Here is a 16,526-nt window from a genome sequence, read left to right on the forward strand (position 1 = left end):
GTTAATTTACTTCTAAAAAAAATGTTTCCCAGGTGTAATTTTCTAAAATATTTATGAAACAAAGTTGGGATCATCTTTCTCAAGAAATTTTATTTCTCATACGTTATAAATTTCTTACAACCAGCCTGTACCTGCAAAATGGTGTTAAACTGTAAATCCTCATCCTCATACATTTACATAGCTCCCAACTCTTGAGAAGGCAAATGCTGGTCCATGCCACGAATCGCTGTCCTGGGGGAGGGGTATAAGGGGAGGGGGTGTCCCCCTCCCCTTTTGATTTTTTTTGGAATCCCGGTGATGCCTACATGTAAAATGGTGGCACTTAGAAAGGCTTTTGTCACCCAAAATTTTCTGAGAAATATGCAATTTTCTGTGTGTAACATCAATAAATTGAATAGTAGGTGATAATTCATTCTTTCCCGTGGCATGAAAATGTTCGCTGCTCGCCCCAATGAAAAGAAATATAGGCTAATTTGAGGTTCAAATGATGCTGTAAAGGAGGTTTTATACTCTATTATGCTAAATGCTAAAGAAATGATGGTTGCTAAGTCAAAATTTGATGCAAATTTTTTATGTATACTTGACAATTACAATGCGGTTTTTTTCGGACGCTTGTGCGGGTCAGCGGGTTTGGGTGTTAGAATGCGGGTCTAATTCCCGCGAATTGCGGGTCAGTTGGGAGCTCTGCATTTAATTTTAAACCAGAAAACGAAAAGGTTTAGACTAGTCTACCACTGCTATTCCTCTCGATTTTTTTAATTTCCAATCATATGATTTAGCGGATGTTCGGAAACACTTTTTGGCTCACCTTTGGGGGGGCCATGGCCCCCCTTGGCCCCCCTTGGATCCGCCAGTGCTCTGAGCCCCCAATGCCGGTTCAAGACCCTACCTTATTCGGTAATATTATAAACGTAAGTGACCCATTGTTACCTTTCTTGAAATGAATATGGCACATGGCGGCTCTGCCCCGGGAGCTGCCCCCCCCCCACAACCTCCGAAATAAAATGAAATGAAACCGTGAAAATCTGACTCAAATGCCACTGATATGTATATATTCCAATTCAGTTAATCATTAATATTTCCTCCCATTCATGTGCAGTCGTTGCCTAATTTTAACGTTTGTGTAGGATTGTCAGAAGACAAAATGAGCAGTAAAACAGAAAAACAGAAAAAGCAAAAATAATCAGAAGGATCTAAGTTATTCACAAATTTAATTAAAAGTATACAATACATTTCCTATTAATGAAGACATCGGGAAAATAAATTTGATTGAACGAGTTACTCTCGCGAACGATTGAACGAGATACTCTCGTGGTTAAATATGACATAATAACGTTTTTTCTACTCTCTGTGCAGCAAGATTCGTGTAAAATCGGTTCTCAGTCAACAACCAACGTGGAAACGACTTGGTCAAGTTTGTACCCTTAGATTACTGCGGTTACCATGACGTCACCAAGCCGCTTGTGTTTTTGGTTTGTAGTCTAGTCCCGCTGTATCATTACGGGATTACATTATACAGTAACAAGGATGAATGCGTCAATTTAACCTTAGGCTTGGTTAGGCGTTAATATAAGCGTACACAAACCTGACACTAAACAACAAGCAGAAACATAAACAACAATGGTAAGTGGAGAAATGTTTGTCTTGTAAATGAGTAGCCTTACGTTAATTAATGTTATGAGAAATAACAGAGAAAGTGTGGTCCGATCATGATACGCATTGTTACTTGTTAGTTAGACTACAGACATTACTGTAGCCTAGTGTAGGTCTTAAGTTAGACATCTTTCAAAGGATAAGCGCCTGCTGTCCTACCTTCTGTAGGCCTATATATATGCGCTAGTAATAGTATTAACATCAGCAAGTAACAAAAACAAAGGAAGTACTTTACATGTTACGTTACTCAGGTGCACATGTTGGTGTCAATAGCCAGTATGCAAGGACATTGAGTATGGAGTCTAGTCAAGGCTTCATAATTGACGCACCCCCGTAATTGACGCACCTTCAATTATTACTAGCAATGGTACAGCAGGCCACCTAAACTTCTTGCAGCCAAGCAGAATTACATATTTCATGAGTTTGAATCCATTTCAGCTATTTGCTGACCAAATTGTGGTATTTTTTAAGCTTTTAACACCCTCCCCCAGTTTTGCACGTTTTTTGGGCATTTGGAAATCTTACATCCTAAAAATAACCAACATTACCTCAATGTGATAACACTACTCTCTGGGACCTGACCTGTCTGAGCTTAGAGGCTCAGAGCATAGCAAACAGCATCTTAAGTCAATGGATGTATACTAAGGCCTACGCTACAGTTGGCTTATCGACAAATGTTTCAATTTAAGGGTATAAAAGAACTTGACACGTCAGACATTTTGTGGTCAAATTCTGCTCAATTGTACGGTGCATAAGCACAGAACCTTAAATATATTGAGATTATAACATTTCTGAGGAACTAAACATATGAAAAACACATACAGTTGAGTGATTTGGATTTTTCCTTGATAGATATCGTTGATCAAATCCTTAAGTGCGTCAATTATGAGCCCACCATGCTACCAGCGTGGTAATCCTCATTGAAAGAGGTAGATGGGATTGAGGCTATACAACGAAGAGCAAATAAATTAATAATAGGCCTATTTGGTTTCATGGATACCTAATATGAAGAACGGTTAAAACTACCAAGCTTAGCAAATAGAACATTGAGAGGAGACATGATTTTTGTATGCAACTGTATAAGAACTGATCGGAATGGATTTTCCTACTCCTTGGTCTATAGCCTCTTTACCCCTATACAACACAGTGTGTAGTCCTCTTGTATGGTTTGAAACAGGTATGATGAACAAGTGTTTTAAACAATTCAAAACATGCACATGCACACTCCAAGAACAACAAAAACATGGCAACTAGTGTCTATAAAGAATATTAGTGCAGGTAGTACATTTACAATAAGATGGTAATCAGTTAATGTGTACCACCATTCCAATGTTTCAATATCCTTTCCTTGCCAATAATTGTCACTCCCTACAAAGGACTGGTTATTCAGGGATTGTCACCAACTAATGGCTGGATAGCTCAAATGGTAAAGCACAACAGTACTTGGTATTGGTTTGAATCCCATTCTAACAAATAATTTCTTGTTCTTTTACATGTTTGTTAAAGTTCTGTATGTTTCTTCTCAGTGAAGCTAATTGGTTTATTTGATTTTCAGTTCCAGTTTGGAACTTTTGGTTTTCTGATAGATATAGTGGGAGTTTAAATCAGAACTGCCTGAGTAATGTTATGGCCAATCACGTCCTAGCATCAAGCTATGAACAAGTTACTCACAACAGACTACCTCAGAGATCACAAAGGTTACCAAGGAATAGGACTGGAGCATTCGTTGAATTGGTAAGAATATTTTAGTTCGCACAGGCTATCTTTGTATCATAAGAATATCACATTGAACAAATGATTGCAACAAGTTAGACCAGTAGAAGTATCACATTTGTATGGAATGTTGAGCATTATGGAAGCACCCCACCAATTCTTTGCTCTGCATGTTAACCATTCATAATTTATCTCACATAAAAGTGAAAGTTAACTGATTACTTTATTTTTACTTTGACACAGTACAGTACTATAAAAAGATTTAATGTTACTCTAAGCACTGTTATAAGTGATTCTAAATTAGATTTAAATTTGGTTTAAGAAGTTCATTATCTATGAGCAACATGTATCGTTTGATTTGTTGTTCTTTGCTAACCATGATCATTTTATTGTGCTTTTTAAACTTCAGCATCATGGTCCTCAAAAAGTTCCTCACCGTTCAATACCTCCATTAGCGAGACCAAGGGGAGTCCCAGCAACAAGTAGTAGCAGCAGTTATTCAAAGTCAACTGGACAAGTGAGTTTTGAGGTTGGCTTTGCCATTGGTGCAGTAATGAGGTTGGCTTTGCCATGGGTGCAGTGAGTGACAAGTTTGGCTTTAGCATGGGTGCGGTAATGAGAGAAGCTTTGCCATGGGTGCAGTAATGAGGTTAGATTTGCCATGGGTGCAGTAATGAGGTTGGTTTTGCAATGGGTGCAGCATTGAGGTTGGCTTTGCCAAGGGTGCAGTGAGTGAAGAGGTTGGCATTGGTGCATTTATGAGGCTGGTTTTGTCATGGGTGCAGCATTGAGGCTGGTTTTGCCATGGGTGCAGTAATGATGTGTCGTCTTTTATGTATCAATGAACTATGTATTGCTGCTGTGTTCTGCTAGCTCCCACACCAGGTGTAAGCTAGATGGTTTCTCTATTTTACTCCTAAGAAGCATTCTGCACATCTTCTCATCTAAGTAAACCCTTCAAATTGATAACATCAAGGACAAGATAATTATTGAGAAGTAGTTAACTAATGGAAGAGCTATTTATACATCCACCCAGCTTCACCTATATAATTGTAGATATTGTATTTGAAAAGCTGCAATTAATTTCATTTTTACATGTTTTGTTGTTAAGAAGAATGTTGTATTTTGGTTTGTTACTTTCAAGTGATTACTGTTGCATTTGTTTTGTTCTTTAATATCTGCAGAAATCTAATGATGACAAACTTCTCATTCTCTCCTCCTCTACTCTGGTCTCTCTTTACTGTAAACTTGCTCCTCTTCCTCCTGTCTGCCTCCCTCTTTCTCCCGCTCTTTCTCTTCGTGTTTCTAATGTCTATCCTAAACAGAAGCAAGTTGTTCAGAACATCCGAGCCAGACAAGAGTGGAAAGGAGGCTTCTATCCTCAGCCTGTAAAGGTAAGTCAGTTAACACGTTCTGAAGTATGCAGAAGTTATGCTTTGTGGAAGACCTTACCATTGTGCTGGCACTTTTGTACATTTTTAAAATGTAAATCGTGTATATTACAACATGCCTGTCGGTGTCCTTAATTAATTGTTTGCCTTTCCTTTGATTTAAGTAAGTAGTGTCAATTTTCTTATGTTTGGGTGTTTATATTGATTTTTGAAGACCAAACCCTGATACCTTGAGGGGATTCTCTCATTGTCTCTTATCTATTTGCTTCATAACTTACCATCTGCAGTAACTTGTTACTTCTTATTAACACGTTAGATCATAATTTCTTCCTGCAATCAAAATCTGGTTGATTTCTATATTGAAATCATTTGCTCCTACACAGAAAAGCCGAAGTAAACAACTCCATGAGAAAATAGATCACAGACCATCTCCACATTTATTGCACGGACTTCCTGATTACAGAGATTTAACAAGGTATGTAATTACTAGCATTGTTGTCTGCATAAACCTGTGTAGGTTTACTTCACACTGTAGTATTTTGAGTTTTGTAGTGCAAATTTGTTCCCTAGATTCCAGCCTGATTAAAGATTTTTACTTTGTTGTAGACGATCAGCAAGAAATTTTGTTGCAGCTTCGAATAATGGAGTTACTCATCTGGAGGATCTAAGGTCGGAATCAATGAATTCATTCAGTGTACAGTCTACAACAGAGACTGTGTATGATGATATGAGTAGTATAGCTGGACTGGAAGAAGTCTACAAGAAAATTTTAAAGGTAAGTAAGTAAATAGAGGAACTCAAAAATCTCTAAAGAGTGGATGCAACCCATGCCAAGGGGTATATTTGATACGGGCATGAGATTTCTACAGCCACTATACAACCCATGCCAAGGGGTTTATTTTATAAGGGAATAAGATTTGTACAGCCAATATACAATCCATGCCAAGGGGTTTATTTTAAAAGGGCATGAGGTGTTTACAGCCAATATACAACATTATATGCTTTTCTTGCTCCACTCTACTATTATACTGTCCCATCCACCAACCATCACAAGAAATGTCTCACATCGGGGTCACTACAGCCCACCTCCATGTTTCTCCGAATCTACCATTCTTAAAGTAGTATAACACTTTGTTACATATTGCTTTAATGCATACAGACAGTGACATGATGCAACAGTTCATATCATGGATTACTCATGTTTGATTTACAGGAAGAAGCTTTGACTCAGCTATCAAACAAAGACAGAAGAGGCAGACGAAAGTCAGAGAATAAACAATCTCCTTTATTGATAAGGTTAGCATCTACTTAATGTCTATGGTATAAGCATAGCATACTGTACTTGTTATAAGGTGACCATTTAAGTAATATGCAAGATATAAGCATATTAGGACTTAATACTTAACTGTTGATAAGGTTAGCATCTAGTTAATGTCTATGGTATAAGCATAACATACTGTACATGTTATAAGGTGACCATTTAAGTAATATGCAAGATATAAGCATATTAGGACTTAATACTTTACTGTTGATAAGGTTAGCATCTAGTTAATGTCTATGGTGTAAGCATAGCATACTGTACATGTTATATGGTGACCATTTAAGTAATATGCAAGATATAAGCATATTAGGACTTAATAGTTAACTGTTGATAAGGTTAGCATCTAGTTAATGTCTATGGTATAAGCATAACATACTGTACATGTTATAAGGTGACCATTTAAGTAATATGCAAGATATAAGCATATTAGGACTTAATACTTAACTGTTGATAAGGTTAGCATCTAGTTAATGTCTATGGTATAAGCATCGCATACTGTACATGTTATAAGGTGACCATTTAAGTAATATGCAAGATATAAGCATATTTAGGACTTAATACTTAACTGTTGATAAGGTAAGCATCTAGTTAATGTCTATGGTATAAGCAAAGCATACTGTACATGTTATAAGGTGACCATTTAAGTAATATGCAAGATATAAGCATATTAGGACTTAATACTTTACTGTTGATAAGGTTAGCATCTACTTAATGTCTATGGTATAAGCAAAGCATACTGTACATGTTATAAGGTGACCATTTAAGTAATATGCAAGATATAAGCATATTAGGACTTAATACTTTACTGTTGATAAGGTTAGCATCTAGTTAATGTCTATGGTATAAGCATAGCATACTGTACATGTTATATGGTGAACATCTAAGTAATATGCAAGATATAAGCATATTAGGACTTAATACTTAACTGTTGATAAGGTTAGCATCTAGTTAATGTCTATGGTATAAGCATAGCATACTGTACATGTTATAAGGTGACCATTTAAGTAATATGCAAGATATAAGCATATTAGGACTTAATACTTTACTGTTGATAAGGTTAGCATCTAGTTAATGTCTATGGTATAAGCATAGCATACTGTACATGTTATATGGTGAACATCTAAGTAATATGAAAAGTATAAGCTAAGCATATTAGGACTTAATACCTTACTGTTGATAAGGTTAGCATCTAGTTAATGTCTATGGTATAAGCATAGCATACTGTACAGGTTATAAGATGAACATCTAAGTAATATGAAAAGTATCTCGGCATATTTGGACTCAATACCTTACTGTTGATAAGGTTAGCATCTAGTTAATGTGTATGGTGTAAGAAAATCATGCAGTACAGGTTATAAGATGGACATCTAAGTCATATGCAAAGTAGAAGCTAAGCATATTAGGACTTCATACTTTACTGTTGATAAGGTTAGCAGATCTAGTTAATGTGTATGGTGTAAGAAAATCATGCATTAGTACCTTACTTTTAATATGCTGATCACTTAGGTAATACTTGTATCAGACCTTACTATTGGTAAGATGAATACAGTGTATATGCACGGTATAAGCATATCATCTACTAAATATGCATGGTATAAACATATCATGTTTGTAATGGGAATATCTACTAAATATGCATGGTAAGCATATCGTACTTTACTATTGATAAGGAGGGTATGAAGTTAACATGCATTGCATAAGTACAAAAGTGAAGAAATTTTTTGTGCATTGTTGGTAGGATGATCATCTAATCTATATGCACAAAGAGGGTTTATATACTTGCATGTGCTATTGTAGTAGTGTATGTTACAAATCAACAAGCATATTGATGAGACAGCAAGACATAAAACAGGCACAGATTTTAAACACTGATTGAATTTAATGTTAGAAGATGCTTCCATTTCATAGAGTGGTTGATAGTCCTGTTTGGTTACGATGACGAAAGCCCAGTAATCTTTGCTATCGTGCTGGCGTGTGTGCATGTAGGTGTGTGTGCGTTTGTTTTGCTATCTGACCGAGGACTTGAACAAAAGAATTTCAGGTCCTCGGTTGTGATTTCTAAAGAATCACCACGTCCTCGGAAGAATTCTATTGTATGGGGTTTTGTTAAAGTTAGGGTACGTGGATTTGAACAATGGAAAATACAATGGGGTCCTCGGTCTGAATGAAACACAAACATGTGTGTGTGTGTGTTTGTGATGGCCAGCTTGTAAACAACCACAAGTTTAATCAATGTCATACTTGGTAGATGCCCCATGATTGAAGTTGGTGGCGGTCAAAGGAGGTCGACAGGTGCCACAGTTTGAAAACCTTTTAAACTCTAAAATTAAAGCTACAATAAATTTGTCAATTCTCCAATGGTATCATTTTCTTTTCGTGAACATAGTTTGGTCAAATTCAGTTCAGTTAAGTCTTGTGAAGGGGCTCTATAAGTCTTTAACTGAACATGCATACAATCATCCAGGAAAATTCAAGGAAATTGATATGTAGTATATATTTCTTAAAGCGCACTCAAGTGGCTATTATCCAGTTTCACCCTCTGATCTTCAAGGGGTCAACAGGTTATCACAAATGGTCTTCAATTGGTAATTTGTTGTGTGATTTATACCAGAACATTCTCTGGTAGGCTCTCAATCTATGATAGCAAATCTCGAAAGGATTGGTATTAGGAATTGGAGTCAAAATTCTATACTCTAAAATCCTTACCAGTGAACAAAATGGTTGATGCTTTGTCAACATGATAACTGATTCCTGACACCTTTCTTTATATGTTGCAGCATAAGCCAATAGATTATCCTCTTCATTTTGGTGTGCACATTTTCATGTATATTATTATGTATGGCTTACCACACTATGAATATGTTTAGGCATCGTAACCACTAACCGCTTTCATTTTCTTGTTTTTATTGTTTTTCTGCGGTTGTTAGGAGTTTTCGCAATCCTCAGAACCCTCATCCAGTGGTGCAGTACTCAGACATCCGAGATTCAAACAGTCCCAACAAGAATCATTACGTCTCTCGTCCTCCAGTGCCAGCTCCTTTTTTCTACAATAGTCGAACACTTCCAAAAGCTGCAGACCATGGCGGAAGTAGAGTTCATTTATCTCGATTATCAGGTCAGTAGAGCATGTTTGCTGATATCATCTTGATAGTAGGTTTCAGTTTATTCTTCAATTAAGGCTCTAATCAATATACATTACCAGTCTTTAAACATGGAGTCTAAAATACTGTTCATGTTTTATGAATAAAGTCATGAGAATTAGTGATAAACCAGACTCATTCATGTCTGCAAGGGACCATACGTAAGAGACCACATAACTGATGTGTCTGTCTTCTCTTATACCTTTCCCTTTAACCTGATACTTTATCTTTGGAAACACTTTGTTATCTTGAAGTTCAATGAGTAACATTGAAAGGTTATATGTGAATGGTTATGGAGTTTACATAGTCAAATCCATAGTAGTTTACTATGCAATGTAAAATGGGATATTATCAACCACAGTAATCCAATCTTTCAGGTACAAGGAGCTCAGATCACATATTGGCTGCACCAGGAGTTGGCATCCTCACAAAGTCTGCTCTAGGGTTTACAAGACAGCATAGCCCCCCTCCTGGCATAGAGGGTCAGCCACCTCCTGCCCTTACATCAAGAGGCAAGTTAACAGATTCAGATGAACGGCTTGGCATGATGGTAAGATGATTTGATTTCTTTGGCTACAACAAGAGTAAGGGCATGTAATATCTCCGTCCTTACTTAGAGGGTTTCTATTTGATTATAGGTCTGTTAGTAACTTTCATGTTCGTTGTTGTTTTTGCTTGTAGGGAAGATTTCGAGTACCAAGTACTACACCTGCTACATCCACTCCAGATATACAGAAAGCTCTTGAAGATGCAGGAGCCAATGATGACCCTGGTGAGATGAATATTCAAAGTATTGTTGTATTTATTAATTACAATATTGCTATATGCAATGTTGGTGTACTTGCAATGTTCACACAACTCCATGTAATTAGTGTAAGGATACCACATGATAGTAATTTAGTAGGGTGTAAATATACCTCCATTTATGTATGAGTGTAAGCATACCACGTGGTAATACTATATATAGAGGTGTGAGTAGTATACCATGCAATTTGAGTATACCTCCTTGTTATGTATGAGTGTAAGAATACCACATGGTAATAATATATGTAGAGGTGTGAGTAGTATACCATGCAGTGAGTATACCTTCCTGTTATGTATGAGTGTAAGAATACCACATGGTAATAATATATGTAGAGGTGTGAGTAGTATACCATGTAGTGAGTATACCTTCCTGTTATGTATGAGTGTAAGCATACCACATGGTAATAATATATGTAGAGGTGTGAGTAGTATACCATGCAGTATGAGTATACCTTCCTGTTATGTATGAGTGTAAGCATACCACATAGTAATTATATATGTAGAGGTGTGATTAGTACACCATGATTTACCACATGTTGATAAACCCCCTCTGTAATGTAGGGGTGTTTATCTCCATGTACTACATGATTCTGATAGAGTTTCTCTTATTTCTGTACAGTCATACTACCTGAGTATACAGATGATGAACACACAGACAATAACTCAGTTGTTCAATCAACTGAGTGCATTGATGATGCTCAAAGCTCTCCATGTGTACCATCTGGGATTATGCTTTCTCTGGAGACTGATGAAGGAGTCAGTAAAGTTATTGATCTTGAGGAGGAAGAGGAGAGAAATAAACGAGATGGTGAAAAGAAATGACCTTTGTTATTATAACTTATTAAAACAAACATCTCAATGTATGTTTGTTCTTATTCTTTTGTTTTTGTGTCTGTTTCCTGTTTAGTGAGAATTCATTGGAGATATTTCATTCTTTGTAGAATATCTTGATAAAACAAAGTATATTATTCTGAATTACATAAGTTATCTTAGTAACGAATATGACACCGACCTTGATAACTATGTTAATGCTTTTGAAGAAACACTTCAAAAAGTTATGGATGTTCATGCACCTAAGAAAACATTTGTTAAGAAGCTAAACTCGACATCACCTTGGTTCAATGATGACATTCGTGCTGCCCGTAAAGTACGCCGCCAGTTGGAACGTAAATAGAGAGACAATGGCAAACTTGAAATACACAGACAGGAATACTGCAAACAACATGACATTGTTGCTGCTCTTATCAAGCAAGCTAAAATTCAGTATTACTCCAATGAAGTTACAAATTGCTATGGTGACCAAAAGAGGCTATTTGGATTTATTGATAAACTTTTACACAAATCGAATGAACCTGTACTCCCGTCAGCTGTCTCTGATCAATCCTTGGCCGGCCGTTTCTCACAGTTTTTTGTGGAAAAAATTGAGAAGATCAGGAATGCATTTACCCCTGTTTCAGACCATCAGGAACATTGTATAGTTACCTCAACTAAATTGCTCTCTGTTTTCCACCCTGCCACTGAACATGAGGTCAAGAAGATTATCATGAAATCAGCTCCGAAATCTTGTCAACTTGATCCTGTCCCAACATCTGTTATTAAGCAGTGTATCGATGTATTTGTCCCTTATATCACTAACATTGTCAACACGTCCCTCTCTTCAGGTTGTTTCCCAGAAAGTCAGAAGATTGCATACGTTCGTCCACTCTTGAAAAAGGCTGGTTTGGACAGGGAGATCTTGAAAAATTATCGCCCTGTCTCTAACCTGAAATTCCTTGGAAAAACTATTGAACGTGTTGTTTCATCTAGGATAAATGATCACATTTCTGACAACAATTTATCTGATGTTTTCCAGTCTGCGTACAAACAAAACCATGGTACTGAGACTGCTCTTATTAGGGTCAACAACGATATATTGACTGCATTAGACAATGGAATGATCACTGCCCTTGTTCTTCTCGACTTGAGTGCTGCTTTTGATACTGTCGATCATGACTTGTTAATATCTAGACTCCGGAATCATCTTGGCCTACGAGATACAGCACTCAACTGGTGTAAGTCTTATCTATCACAGAGGCCACAACATATCTGCATCGGTAATGCCATCTCCGATGCTGTTGTTCTCGACTACTCTGTTCCACAAGGCTCGGTTTTGGGTCCTCAACTCTTCACTATCTATACTTATCCAGTTCGAGATATTATCCTCAAGTATAATCTCAAGTATCATGTTTATGCTGATGACACTCAGATCTACTTCTCATTCAAATCCTGTCAACATGATGCTGACTCATCACTCAGAATTATGGAAAATTGTATACAAGAAATTCGGTGTTGGATGCAGCAAAACTTCCTTAAACTGAATGATGATAAAACTGAATTTGTGCTTTTCGGATCTTGGCAACTACTATCAAAGATCAGTCTCCCTTTTATACGAATTGGGGACTCACAAATTGTTCCTGTTTCTCAAGCTAGAAGTCTAGGAGTGGTCTTTGATTCTTTCATGACGATGAAACCACATATCTCTAATGTTATCCGTTCATCCTCATTACACATTCGGAACATTGGTAGGATTCGAAAGTACTTATATCGTGTTGCTGCTGAACAAATCGTTCATTCATTTATCACTTCTCGTCTGGATAATGGAAATGCCTTACTCTTTGGTTTACCACAATCTCAGCTCTCCCGACTTCAACGTCTTCAAAATACTGCAGCTAGAGTTGTAACTTTGTCAAGAAAATCGTCTTATATAACACCTATACTACGAGATCTTCACTGGCTACCTATTTCTTATAGGATTATCTACAAAATTCTACTCATTGTTTTTAAATCACTTAATAACATGGCTCCTATGTATGTTTCAGAATTACTCCAATTGTACTCTCCATCACGGAATCTTCGTTCAAGCAGCACGCTTAACCTCCAGGAACACAGGTCTAAACATTTGTGGGGTGACAGGTCTTTCAGGGTTGCCGCCCCACGCCTTTGGAACACTTTACCATATGAACTGAAGTCATGCACCAGTATTGCAGCTTTCAAGAAACACCTTAAAACTCACCTTATGCGTGAAGCTTTCCAGTAGTTCTATTTGACTTTTTTCCATGTTGCGCCTTGAGCACCCTGTAGGGTGGATATGTGCGCATTATAAATCTCTGTTATTATTATTATTACATTTGCAGTGGTCAATAAATTTATACAATTTTTGAATCTGTGTACTTTTAGTATATCAGAATATCTTGGAAGTAACAATATTTACAAAAATTCTATACTTAATGATTTGCAAAGATGAGAGAGTTTTAACATAATGTTTGTTTGTTTGTTTGTTGCAGTCATTGAGTATCATGCAGTGCAGAGAGCATTACAGAGCACCACTGAAGATGAAATAACTGAAGAACAAATCGTTGATGAATGTAAGGAGGTAAGGCAACAGCAACAGGATTTACTGAGATGTAACAGAAATCAATTGAACAGAACTCTTAAGGTCTTGAGAACAATTGATATCTAGCTTCATTCCTCCTTGAACAGCAGCCAATAATAAAACTGGAGGTCCATTTACTATCAATTCTGAAACCTCTTGAAGAGCCTCATGTAGACAATTCATATGTAGCTTTCTCTTTTCAATTATGGTATAATCTCTAATATATTCGAAATTGAATTGAATTGAATGAAATTAATTTTGTTTTGACAGGACCCTTCAGATGAAATTGCCAAGGAACTAAACCAGCTACTTCATGAACACTCAGAGATTGTAAAGCACATCCATCAGCTGGAGAAACTTACCTGCAGTGATGATGAGGATGATAAAGATGATAATGATGATGATGATGGTGGTGGAGAGACTGGCTGAGGACTACTGAAAGTAAAAGATTATATCTGAAATGATGCAACAGCAGGAGTTTACGGGTAGACAGTTGAGGATGTAAGAATTATTACCTCCAAAGAGGGAACCTTGTTAAGTTGTTGTAATCTATGCTGTGAACACTCACTGGTTATGTAAATATATATTTATTTATGGAAACTTTGAGAATACATTTTCATTCTGTAAAAATTGTAGTTGAATGATAGTTTTTAAATATGTCTGTGAGTTTTCTTATAATCTTGTTAGCAACTAGTCGTTATTCTTACAAGTAGAACAATTTAATTTATCTATATCAGTACTTAGTTAAAGGATATTTGAGTTTTCTTTTTGTCGCTAGGGAGAGTTATAGGGAATTATAGAAAGGTACTTTTAAATGCACAATTCAACAGTGATATATAATTAGAAAGATAAAAATTAAATTAAATTAAATTAAGCTATTATCATTAAGGGTGATGCAGGTATAGACTGGTCTTTACCAGCTATTGTTTGTCCATCATAAGTGGAGGCTGGAGTAACCTATGCAATCAAGTTTATTAACCTATGCAATCATTTTGGTAACCTATGCAATCAAGCTGGCAATGTATGCAATCAACTTGGTAACTTATGCATTCCAGTTAAAAACCCATGCAATCAAGTTGATAAACTATTCAGTCAAGATGGCAACTTATTCTGTCAATTTGGCAACCAATGCAATCAACTTGATAACCTATAAATCAAAGTGGCAACTGTTGCTTATGCAGTTAGAATTACATAACTATGAATAAAGTTTTCTATCTATGAAAGCAACTATGAATATGACGTCACTATGAATACAATTTTAGATAAATATTTCCGTCTATTTTAGGTTTAATGCTCATTATTCTGTATTTAAAAAAAAAGTCTTCAGCTCTTTTATGCATGGTTCTTTTCTCATCATGGAGTTTGCTTGGTTTGGATATGATTTTAATTTTCAAATATCCAGTAAAACTAATGGATCAATATTTGCTTCTGTGAGAGAAACGAGGGAAAGAAGAGAGGGATATGTAATTATGGCAAACAATTAAAATAGATGGATATGAATTTATTGGGTTTAGTTAATTGTTAATTCATTGTGAATTCAATTTAAAATATTGAAGGAATGTCTATTGTCTGAGGCCACCTTTTGCACCAATATGTACATTTTATAGACTTACACTCCATCAGACACACATGTAGTGTGAATTATCTCATCATGGTGATTTCGCTGAACTGATTTTGTTTTATTCTTATCCTATTTAGTCATTCATCTACAGATGAAATAATGTTTCTACAACAAGTTGCTTTTGATGAAATTCTGAATACAATTATCATTGACAGCTAAGCAACCATTCCAGATGTATCACATTTCAAGGATAAATAAAAAACAAGACAATAATAGGAAAGTAATTCATTCATCTACAATGATGACATAACAGATAAGCTTCTATGATCAAACCTCTTAGAGTAAGGGATGGTTAAGCCAGTCAACTTAATAGCCACCTGAATATACCTCTTAGACAGATCACCTTCTATGATCCACCTCCTAGAGTAAGGGATGGTCAAGCCAGTCAACTTAATAGCCACCCGAATATACCTCTTAGACTGATCACCTTCTATGATCCAATTCCTAGAGTAAGGGATGGTTAAGCCAGTCAACTTAATAACCACCTGAATATACCTCTTAGACAGATCACCTTCTATGATCCACCTCTGAGAGTAAGGGATGGTCAAGCCAGTCAACTTAATAGCCACCCGAATATACCTCTTAGACTGATCACCTTCTATGATCCAATTCCTAGAGTAAGGGATGGTTAAGCCAGTCAACTTAATAACCACCTGAATATACCTCTTAGACAGATCACCTTCTATGATCCACCTCTGAGAGTAAGGGATGGTCAAGCCAGTCAACTTAATAACCACCTGAATATACCTTTTAGACAGATCACCTTCTATGATCCACCTCCTAGAGTAAGGGATGGTCAAGCCAGTCAACTTAATAGCCACCTGAATATACCTCTTAGACAGATCACCTTCTATGATCCACCTCCTAGAGTAAGGGATGGTCAAGCCAGTCAGCTTAATAGCCACCTGAATATACCTCTTAGACAGATCACCTTCTATGATCCACCTCCTAGAGTAAGGGATGGTCAAGCCAGTCAACTTAATAACCACCTGAATATACCTCTTAGACAGATCACCTTCTATGATCCACCTCTGAGAGTAAGGGATGGTTAAGCCAGTCAACTTAATAACCACCTGAATATACCTCTTAGACTGATCACCTTCTATGATCCACCTCTGAGAGTAAGGGATGGTTAAGCCAGTCAACTTAATAACCACCCGAATTTACCTCTTAGACAGATCACCTTCTATGATCCACTTCCTAGGGATGGTAATTTTATAACTGCCAGCTACATACTTTGTTTGGTGCTTTCTATTTTCTTACTGATGATTTCTACATTGAGAGAAAAGAGATAATAAATCTTCAATGAACCAGCTTGAGCACTTTAGCTGTTTCTTTTTGAGTCTCTTTGCTGAAATTGACAGACTTTCTAGCCAAGCATATAATCAACCTACAAGGTGAGATCCACCACAGTATCTTGTCTATAGCTTCAAGGAGACAATTCCAGATATGTGTGGCATTCACCTAATAA

The 16,526-nt window shown here is 36.6% G+C and overlaps 1 protein-coding gene across 5 annotated transcripts; it reads left to right on the forward strand.

Annotated features, from left to right (window-relative positions):
- Positions 1 to 1,465: 1,465 nt before the first annotated feature.
- On the forward strand, positions 1,466 to 16,369 carry LOC139970565 (uncharacterized). 5 transcript variants are annotated; one of them, XM_071976352.1, is made up of 13 exons: positions 1,466 to 1,623; positions 3,215 to 3,387; positions 3,776 to 3,883; positions 4,551 to 4,760; positions 5,141 to 5,232; positions 5,364 to 5,532; positions 5,971 to 6,053; positions 9,006 to 9,193; positions 9,596 to 9,768; positions 9,900 to 9,990; positions 10,642 to 10,830; positions 13,346 to 13,434; positions 13,705 to 16,369. In XM_071976352.1, the coding sequence occupies exons 2-13, from the start codon at positions 3,280 to 3,282 to the stop codon at positions 13,861 to 13,863; spliced, it is 1,659 nt and encodes a 552-aa protein (XP_071832453.1). In that variant the 5' UTR covers positions 1,466 to 1,623; positions 3,215 to 3,279; the 3' UTR covers positions 13,864 to 16,369. The 5 variants fall into 5 exon arrangements, with proteins under 5 accessions (XP_071832453.1, XP_071832456.1, XP_071832457.1 ...); XM_071976355.1 differs by having other exon boundaries at positions 4,692 to 4,760; XM_071976353.1 differs by having other exon boundaries at positions 1,472 to 1,623; positions 3,209 to 3,387.
- The last annotated feature ends 157 nt before the right edge of the window (positions 16,370 to 16,526 follow it).

Source organism: Apostichopus japonicus, chromosome 8, assembly GCF_037975245.1.
Source record: "Apostichopus japonicus isolate 1M-3 chromosome 8, ASM3797524v1, whole genome shotgun sequence".
In the NCBI taxonomy this organism is placed as follows: domain Eukaryota; kingdom Metazoa; phylum Echinodermata; class Holothuroidea; order Aspidochirotida; family Stichopodidae; genus Apostichopus; species Apostichopus japonicus.